The sequence below is a fragment of the Arachis ipaensis genome, chromosome B2 (genome assembly GCF_059453495.1).
Source record: "Arachis ipaensis isolate K30076 ecotype BB chromosome B2, ASM5945349v1, whole genome shotgun sequence".
NCBI classification, from domain to species: Eukaryota; Viridiplantae; Streptophyta; class Magnoliopsida; order Fabales; family Fabaceae; genus Arachis; species Arachis ipaensis.
The window spans coordinates 45709005-45722385 of NC_142437.1; the positions used below are offsets into that span (position 1 = coordinate 45709005).

The 13381-nt window shown below is 35.7% G+C and overlaps 1 protein-coding gene across 1 annotated transcript; it reads right to left on the reverse strand.

Moving 5' to 3' along the window:
• Window positions 1-10854: 10854 nt before the first annotated feature.
• On the reverse strand, window positions 10855-11895 carry LOC107627233 (uncharacterized). Its single transcript, XM_016330086.2, has one exon. The coding sequence runs from the start codon at window positions 11893-11895 to the stop codon at window positions 10855-10857; it is 1041 nt and encodes a 346-aa protein (XP_016185572.2).
• Window positions 11896-13381: the final 1486 nt, after the last annotated feature.

Here is a 13381-nt window from a genome sequence, read left to right on the forward strand (position 1 = left end):
TCTTCCTACCAATCTCTCCCAAACATAGAAAGGCAAGGTTCTGCTTAGCATAATTAGAACTGCTGTCATCCTTGAGAATGTCTGTCAGCATTTTTACTATGGACGAACACTTCTAATCCCCAACAGCAAGGCACAGAACAGCCACACATTGAGCTATTGAATGCAATGCTTGTTTGGCAATGCCACCTGACTGTGGTGAAGGCTTGGCACTGGCAAGTAGTGACTCCACCAAGGCTCACCCTCAAGGATAAATATTATGTGTATAGTCCAAGAAATGCAACCATAACAATGTAGTTTTTTTAGTAGGAACTCCATCTAAGAAAACAAGAAACTCTTAGGATCCAGTTACAACTTTACAAGGTGTAGGACTTGAGTCCCACAATGAAAATATGGCATAATAGTAGATGGTTTATAGGGTAGGCAACTTTTGTAGTGTGATTTTCCAAAGATTCTTATCAGTGAGATAAGTTATAACATGTTAGAAACATTTATCAATAAAGAATAAATGAGGATGCCTCCAGACAAGAAAATGCAATCACCTCTCAAGCACTGGTGGTGCATACGGCTCTTCATTAAGAGAAGGAATAAGTGGCTCAGGAACCCATTCATCACATAACTCATCAATTTCCTGCAGATATTAAGCGAGTTTTCAAAGAGAGTTAAAATACCAAAACATGATTATTCTCAGATTTACTTGCTCTAGAACAAACAACAAAACAATAAGCATATGGATTCAACTTAAAGCTCATTATTATTCATGCAAAGAATAATTTGAGTATGGCTTTCAAAAACAACAATAAACTTAGATATTTCATAGTATCAGAAAAAAGAAATTTAATAAAAAATAAATAAAAATAAAAATACACCACATGGTACTGTTGAACAAACCTTGTTTGTTAAAGGTCGTTTAGGAGGCTTGTAACTTTTTTGGGAAAGCAAGAAAAGGATGACCACAAGGAGAAAAACCTCGATAAACAAGTGTCCTTCAAACACAAGGCAATAACGAAGGAAACAATCAAATTAATCAATCTCATTGGTAATGAAATATATTATGCACTCTGATAAGTTTTTAAAAGAAGTAAGACAAAGAGAAGAAGGAAAAGAGGATTCTAACCCCACTTCTAAAAAAAAAGAGAGAGAGAGTGGCTTCCAATCTAGGTTTTGATTAATTTCAATGCAAGCTTCAAATATTTTCATATAATCAACAAATCATAAATCTTTACATTAGCAGAAATAGTGTTTGCAGAATAGACTAAAGCAGCAAAAAAATTCTGTAAAGCTAAAAGGGCTTGCCCCTGCAGCAAGGAGCTTTTAATTAATGTCAGAGCTTGAGGAAGAACTTTATTTCTGATAGCCAGACCAACACTAGGACTGGACCTCTTATCACTCATTAACGTGCAGCAGAGTTCAAGGGCAAGAGCTATCATATGTAAATCAGACTAATTAGTCCCGAGATTTCTACAATAATAACTTCATATGCAGAAGAACCAATCTTATCACCATATGCAACTATAAGTGAATTTAAGGTTCTTAAGGTTGCCTGCCTTAGTGCTCGATTAGCTTTTCGTAGAAATGCAGTCAACTCTACTATTACATGCTCCAGAACACGACAGATCCACCCGAATTGGAGAAGCAGCAATGACAGCAAATGCCTTGACAGCTATAAGACGAGTTATCTCATTTCCCATTCGATCAACAAGTACAAGAAGGCATGCTGATAGTTTTTCATTTAGATGATCACCAATGTTGACACAATGAGGCCAATGCAGGAGATGGCACACTCTTTAACCTCCTGATCCACAAAGTAAAATTATTAGATGCTTAGTATGGACTATGCTCCATACACTAGTATGATAGTACTCTCTCTATTTTCTTGTATAACATTTTACTTGAGCAAATTCTCATTACCTACATTACTAGATTCTAATTGGCAGCTACAGGGATTGATTTCTGTCTAAAAGCATGATGACAGAACAAAGATAGTGCATCCTCTTCACTCAACAGTTCCACCTCATACGTGGCATTACGAATTTGGAATTTCTCTGTGGAGACAACAAGGAATTTGCAGCCAAGTATTCTGTACACAAGTTGTAGTAGTACAGAGAGTGACCAGACATCATCAAGAACAATAAGGTTTTGAGTTTTGTTTTTGCAATCGAATTACGGCATCCACTGGGGAATCACATAATTTGGATTCAAGCTTTGATTCCCTAAAATGAACCCCCAGATCCTTGCTCTTAGCTACTCAACATTCGGGGACTGTGACACAGTCAAGAACAAGATTCTCTCCTTGAAAGAAACTGCTAAAAAAAAGTAACCATTAAAACTTTTTGAAATTGAACCTAAACGATGATAAATGTTTCTTCCAAATGCTTAAGTCATTCAATTAGAAACATATGAATGATTTTACCTCTAATAATTATATTGAACTTGTTCATTTCTGTAAACATCTCTAGCAAGAGTGGTCTTCCTTGAGCCACCAAGCCCGGAAATCCCAACCACCCAAAGATCATTCCTCCCAACAAGCATCTCCTTGACCTTCTTCTTTCCAGGCTCCAAACCCACACGTGAATTCCCTAAACTTATCATGAGGCAACCAATCAATAGTTGCATACACATAGTTATCACCTACTTCAGCTTTTGCTTGAGCTTCATTAGCCAAAAGTGATGAGAACTCAAGAAGCACAGAGAGAACTCAAGAAGAAACAATGCTAGATGGATTTTCATTATTATATCAAAATTCAAAATTACTAATACTAGCTTCTTTATTTGGATTATATCTAAAAATTCAAAACTACTGATTAACAAGGTCAAAGTAACTCAATTATATCTAAAACTCCTGTATCTTAATTCTTAATTGCTTTTGACACAATCAATCAAGCAATAGTACCATTTCGGTTATATTAAAACAATGATTATTTTCTTGATGGAACCTAATGGAAAAAGAAGTGATGAGGTAATAATGTGCATCAGTAAGAAAATTAAAATTCCATGGAACCAAAACCAAAATTAACAATCAAGTAGTGGCACAATCACAAAATTAACAATGGTAGGGAGTGGACCAAAATCAGAATTCGATGGAACCAAAACCAAAATCAAGAAGAAAAAAATCCTAAATTCGGTAATTTGATAATAGCACATCACAAGAAATGAACCAAAATAGAACTTCCATGAAATTACTAGGAAGAAATAAGCAATAAAGAGCATCGAGTCAATTATCAAAGCCTCATGAAAGATGAAATGCTGGAAAAAAATAATTAAGAGTGAATACAAAATCGAAATAAAAAACATTATTGAGAGAGGATGTAATTAGAATAATTAGCATATAACAATCATTGAAGTAATTAGAACAAGAGGATGTGGATTTAGTTACAGATCTAAAAGTGAGAAGTTAGAACGCAAACTTGAGAAACAGATAGAGGAGGCGAAGGCACGTTAATGGATAAAGAGAAGCTACCATAGCAAAAGCTCAAGGAAGGAGGAGAAGCTCGCAGGAGCAAACACGGCGTTGTACTCAACGAGTAATTGAGTAATTGAGTACAATCGAGTCAAATCTAATTAAATGCAACCTTAATTAATTTGGGTGCTTTTTACTATTAGTCTATTACATACTATTTACCAAAAAAAAAATATTTTTTAAATACCACTTTTAATTGGATACATAATTATTCGAACCAATCCCACTTAAATTTAATCATTTTGGATTAGTTCGAGTCCACTTACAAAATTTTCGAATTCAAACTAATTCAAATTAGTTAAAAATTAATTGGTTCGATTTTTATTTATCTTTAAATCTGAACCAATCTAGTATGTAAATATCCCCTAATGCTATTTGTATACTGAAATCAACCATCATATATTTGTGTACAAATACACACAAATACATATGTTACAGTTACTAATTCATTTTTAATATGCATTTTATATTTTAACATATATTTTATATTAATAATTAATTCATTTTAATATACACTTAGTATAAATAATTTTTTTTGTGGACTTTTTGAATTACCACAAACCACTGCATAATTGGTGAGCTTTTTTTCTAAAATTTTATTTTTCAAAAAATTTTAACTAAAGATTTAGTTATTGTGAAGTAAAATATATTTTTTATTCTTGAAATTTTTAAAAAGTTAAAAAAATTCTTAACATTTAATTTATTATAATTTTGTCCCTCATATTTTAAATATATTTTTTTATTATATTTTTGGGAGTTAACACTATTGAAAAAAATGTTTATATATCATGAAATTATTGACATGTGACAATCTTAAACTAAAATGTTAATAATACGTCAATATAAAATTGTCACATTATATGTTATCTACATTTAAAAGTATATTTAAAACAGCAGTGATAGGAGCCAAAATTTTTTGGATTTTAGGCTAGTAAACAACAAGCATTGCTATTTTTGTATAACAACATAAAAAAAAGCCCAAACCCATTGATGGTAATTAGTGGCTAAGAGAAGGGGGTTGGATCTTAGCCCTTTTTGCTGAATATTAATTTCTGACTTTTAAAGGAACTCCAGGAGATATTTCTGCTTTTTGTCTCGTGTTGAGTTGAGAGACACTTTTATTTTGTCTCGTGCCGAGTTGACAGATATTTTTGTTTTTGTCTCCTGATAAACAGAAACAGAGAAAGGAGTAAGGAAGAAGAATTAACACCAGATATATCCTGGTTCAGCCACTAGGTGCAATGTGGCTTACATCCTGTCTCCATCACAACAATGATGGAATTTTACTATGTGTTCACAATATTACAACCACCAATTTTTACCTAGGAACTACCCATTCCTATTTGGGACAAATCCAGATTCTACACCTAATCTGAATTTGACTAGGACTCAAAACCTAGCTTTCAACCGCAAAGTGCTAACCTAACTTGTAAGAAAATTCCCACAGAATCATGAAACACAACAGAAAGATGTACAAAGAAACTCTGAGATATCTATGGCTTTTTCTTTAATTTTGATCATTGCCTTTTTCCTCTCATTGGCTTTTTCTTACAAACCTCACCATGTTTTTCTTTTTCACCATGAGACTCAGACAGACAAAACTAAGAAAAAGAAAACAAAATGAACACCATTGAAGGAGAAGAACTCAAGAAGCTCGGGTAGTGATCCATGCATGCGCGTCGATGCTCGGTGGTTATCTCCTTTATTTCTTGTACTCCTTCCATTTTTGCAAGCTTCCTCTCCATCCTCTAAGCCATTCCTGCCCTATAAGGCCTGAAAACACTAAACATACAGATCACGGCATCGAATGGTATAAAGAAGGATTAAAATACACAAATTAAAGGCATAGGAAGCAAGTTTTCAACCATAAAATAAAATTAGGAAGGAATTATAAAACCATGCAATTCGTATGAATAAGTGTGCAAAGACTTGATGAAACCACTCAATTGAGCACAAGATAAACCATAAAATAGTGGTTTATCAAGTAGCTATGAGAACTCTGTACTTTTCACTTTCTCTCCTTGATCTCAACCCTTGGCCGTTCACCCTTATTATATAGAAGGGGAAGCTTCCAAGGTTGAAACTGGTTCAACGAAGCAACTTCTTCTCCAACAAATTAAAGAGCAGCAGTGGTTCAAACAAAGAGAAGAGAGAGGAAAAACCAAAAACCAACATTCATATGCCTCTCTCAACCCTTTTCATCAAGCTCCTTCAATCTAAACCCTTGAACTTGTCTTTGGCTCCAAGAAAGGATTTGGACCCTTGATGATCTTCTGACGTAGGACAACTTTTTGCCTTCCATTTTAGCTTTTTCCTATATGTAGTTGATGAGAGAATTATGGTCGGTCTAGAATTTTCATCAATAGGAAACCAATGTCATGGTCATAGTGTAGTCCTAGAATAACATATAATCCTCTTGGCCAAATTTTGATTTGGTTGTCACAAAGTCAACCCCAATATAAAGTAACCGAGAGTATTGGTCTCAGGTTGTCCTCAACAAAATGGGCAAACATGTGCATCAATATTGGTTAGAATTTCGAGGTTGGGAGTCATAAACAAGAATTTAAACTACTAAACTTAACATGCAAGAAATCTTAAAGGGCAAGATACTAAACCAAAGCAGTTAAAGCAAGATGTAATTAAATGTAATCTAGCAAGAGAACATGTAAAGCTATTTCTATTCTAAGACTAAGTAAACAACTAAACTAACTATAACAAGAATCAAGCAATTGGGATTTTTAGATTTCAAATATGAATAATAAAAGGGACTCTTGGGTAGGCATGGGAATTGGGGTCACCATCCTTATCTAATAACCATATCTTAACAATTATGAGGAACCAAGCTCATTAAGTCTACTTCTATACCCGAAGTACATACAACATCTACTTCGACGCTTGAAGTACGTCAAATGGCTTGATCAATTACAACTCATAAGTTCCAATCCAACTATTAATTAGCTTAGTAGTAGATTGGTGTCAATGGGTATCAATTTGACCACTAGGGTTCTCAAATCACCATATCAATTAGACCCAATGACTCAAGTTTACCCAATCCCCTTAGCCTAGGCCAAGAGTATAGAAAACTACCATAATCAAAGGAAACATTTCATCAAACACATGGTATGCATTAACAAAAGACATATTCAAATTGTAAATTAATTGGAAATCACAAATACCCACTAACAATTATCAATAGAAAACAACTCAAATAACACTATCAATCATAGAAAACATCAATGCACTAATAGAAATTCAAGATCCACAAAGTTCATAATATGAGAAGAAAAAGGGAAATAACAAGAGAACTCAATTTCAACACAAGATCTAAACAAAATTATAACTAGAGAACTCAAATTAAGTAATTGAAACTAAAATTAACAATACCCAATTCAGAATTTCAACAAAGGAAGATCAAAATAAACTAAATCTAGAAAGAAGTAAGAGTTCCTCTCTCTAGAAAACAAGAACCAAAAATTAGCTAAAATTAGGTGTGTTGTGTGAATGACTAGATCCCCCTTCCTCCATCAATTCTTGGGTCTTTTCCATGCAGAATCAAGTTGGATTTGGGCCTGGAGCCTCCCAGAAATCGCCATCCGCGATTTCATTAATGATGTCACGTGCTGCGCGTCACGCGTGTGCGTCCGCCACGCGTGTGCGTCATCTAAGTTCTGCGAGCCACGCGTACGCATCGAGCATGCGTACCCGTCAGTCACTGCTGCGCCAATCCACGCGTGCGCGTCAACCACACGTGCACTTCGCCTCCAGTTCTCCAAAGCTTCATTCTTTATGTCCCTTCTAGTTGTGCATGCTTCCTTTCCATCTTCTAGACCATTCTTGGCCTATAGATCCTGAATCCACTCAACAAACAAATCACTGCATCGAATGGTAATAGAAGAGGATTAAAATATAACATTTTTAAGGTTAAAGAAGTATGTTTTAAACCATGAAGCAAAATTAGGAAGGAAACATAAAACCATGTAATTTATATAAATAAGTGTGAAAAATATTGATAAAAACCCCAAATCCTACACAAGATAAACAAAAAAATTGGAGTTTATTAAACCTCCCCACATTTAAATGAAGCATATCCTCATGCTAAAAATTAAAAGACCCAAGAACATAGGAGAATGAGGTTTATGAAATGTAATTTACCTACATGGATGCAACTAATGCAAATGCTTCTATCTACTTGGTCAAAAGTGAATCAACTTCCAAGAAGACACAGATGAACGAGTAGGGCTAAGGTGATATGATCATTCCTGAACTCTACCAATTCAAATATCAAAATAGGGTGTAAACAACTTGCAAGAAGAAAGCTTGTGAAAGCAGGGAATAAGGAGTTGAGCATCGAACCCTCACCGGAAGTGTATCCGCTCTAGTCCTCAAGTGTATAGGGTTGATCACTCAATTCTCCTCTAATCATGCTTTTCGAGATTTGTTTTTCATCTAACAATCGACAGTTATTCGGTGCATGCATACATTCATCATGAGGGCTTATCTTTAGGTTGTAATGGGGCTAGGGTACAGGTAGAGATGCATATATGGCCAAGTGAGCTTGAAATTTAAATCCTTGATTAACCTAAGCTCTCACCTAACACACACAACAACCTATACAATTCTAATACACAACCTAACTACCCTTTCATTCACTTTTCACACACTCATGCATTCTGTTTTAATTCACAACCCATATGCATTGGTTATTATTGGCTTTGCCTTAGGGCATTTTGTCCCCTTTTTATTGCTTTCTTTTTTTTCTTTCTTTTTCTTTCTCTATTATTTTTTTTCTTTTTATTTTCTTCTATTTTTCTCTTTCTCTTTTGATGAATTATGTACAAAGGGATCAATGCATAGGGTTTAAATATTCAATACATGATTGTGTACCCAATTCCTAATATTTTCAATAAAAATACAAAAACACACTTTTATCTCATCCAATGTTTCCAATTTTCCCATACCCAAATGATACACACCCTCACTAGCCTAAGCTAATAAAAAATTTAAATTAAGGGACATTTATTATTTTTTCACTTTTAAGAACAAAAGGGATTAACATAGGCTCAAGATTGGTTAACAATGGTAGATAAAAGGGTTAAGGCTATTTGGGTAAGTGAGCTATTGAAATAACGGTCTCAATCATATAAATGCATTCATATATAAAATAATGGATATATAGAATCAAACAAATCAAGGATTGCAATCATAAAAAGAGAATAATGCACACAAGAATGAAAATAAGTGGTTATAAGATGTAACCACACAATTAGGCTCAAAACTTACATGCTTGTGTGTTCTTAGCTCAAAAACCTTTTCCAAAATTAATTCCTTCAAGCAAGTTTAACACAAATTTTTTTTCAAATTGGTAGGGTGTCCTAAAAACAGTTTCTTAGAAAAAAAATCATCACCCTAACCAAGTAGTTCTAACAAGAAATAACTACAATGCAAAGAGTGTTTAAATTCAAAAACTAACCATGCAATGCAAATTATCCTAATTACAAGAGAAAATTAAAATTTGGGTGTTGAAAAGAAGGGTTGTTACCTACGAAAGTCAGTAAACAACCTCCCACACTTAGAAATTTGCATGGTCGTCTGTGCCATCAATGATGAACAGAGTGGATCCGGGAGTGTCACTCTTAATGGCCATAGGGTGGTGAGACAGGGATGTCTCCTTGTTCACCTCTTGATTACTTCTTTGCTATGATCCGAGGTGGACTCCAGATTGTCAGTTTCGCCGTAGGTAGGTTGGTGAATCTTGCGAGAACTTCCTTTCCTGCCTCATCAGAGCGGCTAGAGTTCTTTAACCGCTTAGCAAGTGGTTTGGCCTTCGAGGAAGTTTGCGCCTTGACGGTTGTTCTTTGAGTTGCTCTCCTTGTAGACGGCTTTTTGGAGGTCTTTTTCTTTGCTTTCTAGTGGCCATCCTAAAAATGAAGAAAAGAGAAAGACAATAGGCTCAAAGAGACAAAAAACTAGAATTAATACAATGCAAGTGAAGATTAATGCCACAAAAGAGTGAAGTGTCCTAAAGACATAACAGCTGCAATATGTACACAAGACAACAATATAATCATAGAGGCATATCACTAGCATGAGATGCAAGAGTGAGAGAAGCATGCAAGTATAAAGCATGAGAAGAATAAACTCAAGCATCAATAACAACAATGATAAGCACATGCAAGAAAGGTGGGGGTCATAGGAAAACCTTTCGCTCAACTAACTCCAAGACAATGAGGTCTAGAAATGGAAGGGCACAAACAAGCTAAGAGATATGAAAGAATCCACTAATTCAAAAAGTAAATGAGATTCAACACCCATACAAGAAAATAAAAAGAAAGAAAAGAAATAAGAGTGAACAAACAAACAAACAAACAAATAAACAACAAAGTAAAAATGCAACCTAGAACAAAGTAGTAGAGTAATTAAATGCAATAGTAAAGAAAAATTTTAAAAAGAAACAAAAGAGGAAGAAGAGAAATGCAACCAGGAAAGGAGGAAGAAAATGAGGTTGAGTATAAATGAGATTAAGAGGAGAGAAAGAGAGAAGAGAGGAGAGATAAAGGAGGAGAGAGAAATGTGGGACCACCGGAGGTGGTGGTCACTGGTGGTTGAGGTCGCCGGTGGTTGCAGGCGGAGAAGAGGTAGTAAGGAGAAAGAAGAAGAAAGGAAGAAAGAGAAGAACAAAGAAAAAGAAAATGGAGAGAACAGGGCAGCGTGCCCTGCTAGCTGCGTCAGGCGTGCAACGTGCGCGCCTCGTCCACGTGTATGCGTGGAAGAGAGAAAAAACGAGTGACACGTGAGCGTCGTCCACCCCTACACGTGGAAAGAAGAATTGGAAGGGGATGCGTACGCGTCAGATGACGCGCACGCGTGGGGTGAGATTGTGCTTCTCGCACAAAGGCAGCACCACTCCAGTGCAACTCTTTGGTTTTTTGTACCAGGGGTTGCAACAACAGCAAACGACGCGTACGCGTTGCCCACGCATGATGCGTGGGTTTGCGAAAATGACCATTGACATGCTCATGCATGGGACGACTTTTTTTTTATATAACAACATGAGGGAGACAATTACAGCACAATCCTGGCATTCATTCAAATTAGGCACTTCAAAAACACTTAGAATTTCAGGCAATACTCAAAATCAAGCATTTTTCTTCAAAATTGCCAATTTAACCAAACCAAGATCAATGAAATCCTCATGAAGACTCTAACAAGCTCAACAAAATCAAACAAAATCAGGCATGCTTAAACAACTCAACAAAATCAAACAATCACAATATGAAACAAAGACTCTAAAACTACATGCAAGAAACTATATTCAAGGAGGATCATACTATTGTGGGGTGTCTCCTACCAAGCACTTTTCTTTAACGTCCTTAAGTTGGATGGTCATGCGCTTGAGATCATCTTTCTGGAACATCCTCAAGGACATCTATCTTGTCCTTCTTGTTAGCCTTGGTAAGAGTGTCCTTCAAGGGGGGATGCTTCGACTTGTCAATTGAACCATGATTGGGTGCCTTGTTTCCTTGAGGATATGGAAGTCGTGGATCAATTCCCTTTTCCTTGCTAAGTCCTCTTATACCCAAATCTCTATTGACGCTTATCTCATCATCACTCCCAAAGTGTTCTTCAACTACATCATCTTTAAAAATGTCGCAACCAAAAATTGAATGTACATCTAGAGGTTGCCTTATGGTTTCCTCCAATTTGAACTTCACCACCTTCCCTTTAGTTTCAAATGAGTAATCCCCCGAAAATGCATCTAATTTAAATCGGGATGTCTTCAAGAATGGCCTCCCAAGTAAGATGGAGGATGGCCTATCCGAATCAATGGGAGGTGTCTCCAGAATATGGAAATCCACTGGAAAGATTAAGTCCTGAATTCTCACCAATATATTCTCGGCAATACCTACAACTGAAATTATACTCTTATCCGCAAGCACAAACCTAGCTCCGGATCGCCTCAATGGTGCAAGGTTTAACTTCTGATAAATCGAGAGTGGCATAATGCTCACACATGACCTTAGGTTGCACATGCAATTCTTAAGTTGAATCTCACCAATCATACAAGATACCAAGCAAGGACCGAGATCACTATACTTTTCAAGAAAATCATCCATCACAGAAGAAACAGAATTGCCTAATAGAATCATCCCTAGTCCACCAATCTTCTCTTTATGAGTGCACACATCCTTAAGGAACTTAGCATATTTGGGAACTTGATGTATGGCATCAAAGAGTGAAATAGTTACCTCCACATTCTTGAAGATTTGCACTATGTTGGGATCAAGCTCCTCATGCTTCTTGGCCTTCTTGGCTAATGTAGGGAAAGGTATAGAAATTTGTTCCTCTAAGTTGCTCTTCCGCTTCAGTTCCTTGGCCCTCAATTGCTCTTCTTCTTCCTTTGCAACTTCTTCCTCCTTTTCATCTTCATCTATCTCCATTGTTTCACCAACTTCTACATTAGGAACATCCTCCGCCAACTTGATGGGCTTGGTTTCAACTTCCTCAAGCGTTGTACCACTCCTCTAGGTGATTGCATTAATGGTACCCTTTGGGTTTGGGAGAGGTTGGGAAGGAGGGTTGGATGAGCTAAATGATTGGTTGGTGCTGGTATTGTTGGTAGGAGGTAGGGACATTGATGAGCGGATATTTTATACGCTTTTTAGCATCATTTTCAAATAGTTTTTAGTATGTTTTATTTAGTTTTTATTACGTTTTTATAAGTTTTAGTGTTAAAATCATATTTTTGGATTCTACTATGAGTTTTTGTATTTTTGTGCAATTTCAGGTATTTTCTGGCTGAAATTGAGGAGCTGGAGCAGAAGTCTGATTTAGAGATAGAGAAAGCACTGCAGATGCTGTATGGATCTGACCTCCTTGCATTTGGAAGAGATTTTTTGGAGCTATAGAAATCCAAATGGAGCGCTCTCAACGGCTATGGAAATCTGACTTCCAGAGCTTTCCAGCAGTATATAATAGTTCATACTTTGTTTCGGATTAACCACTATTTTTAACCACTATTTTTGTTACAATTTTTAACCACTATTTTTGTTCTTGTGTGCTATATCTCTTCTATGATTGTGATCTTAGTTTTGCTTGATTCTTTATTTCTAATATTTGATGTCTTGATTGCCTTTAGCATGATTGAGGCCATTTTTGTATTAAACTCACTCGCCCATATAGACCTACCCTTACATCTACCATTGTTAGCCAATCTTGAGCTTTTTAATCCCCTTTGTTCTAATTGTTAGCACATCACAACCCTAAGCGAAAAACCATGAATTACTTTGAATTGAATTTTTTATTAGCTTAGATTAAGGTGTGTGCGTCATTTAAGTGTGGGGGAAATTTTGGGAAGCATTGGTAGAGAAACATTTTGTTTTGGGTAATTATTGAAAATTTGGAGAAAATGGGTGCACATTCATGTTTCAATTTGCTTTAACCATATGCATTTGTCATAGAAAAAGAAAAAAAAGAAATAGAAAAGAGAAAAATGAAATGAAAGAAAAAAAAATATAGTAATAAGATGGGACAAAAGTTATCCCAAAGAAAAAGAAAAAAATGAATAATAAATGCATATGTGTTTTGAATAGAAACTAAGGCATGAATGTGTGTGTGAAAAGAAGTAATGGGTGGTTAGAATACATTTTTTTGTGGGTTGATTGATATAGGTTGAGTTGGGTAATTGAGCTAATCAAAGATTCAATCTTTTAGTCCACTTAGCCATATACTCATCCTACCTTTACCCCAACCCCATTACAACCTTCTAAAGACCTCATGATACTTGCATACATGCATCAAATACTTGTTGATTGTTAGATGAAAAGCAATTCCTTGAAAGCATGATTAGAGGAGACTTGAGTGATTAAACCCTAAACACCTAGTGATTAGAGTGCATACACACCTAGTGAGGGTTCGATCACTCAA

Coding starts and splice junctions, on each gene's coding strand:
- LOC107627233 (XM_016330086.2), bottom strand. CDS start 11,895: ATGGAGATAGATGAAGATGAAAAGGAGGAAGAAGTTGCAAAGGAAGAA.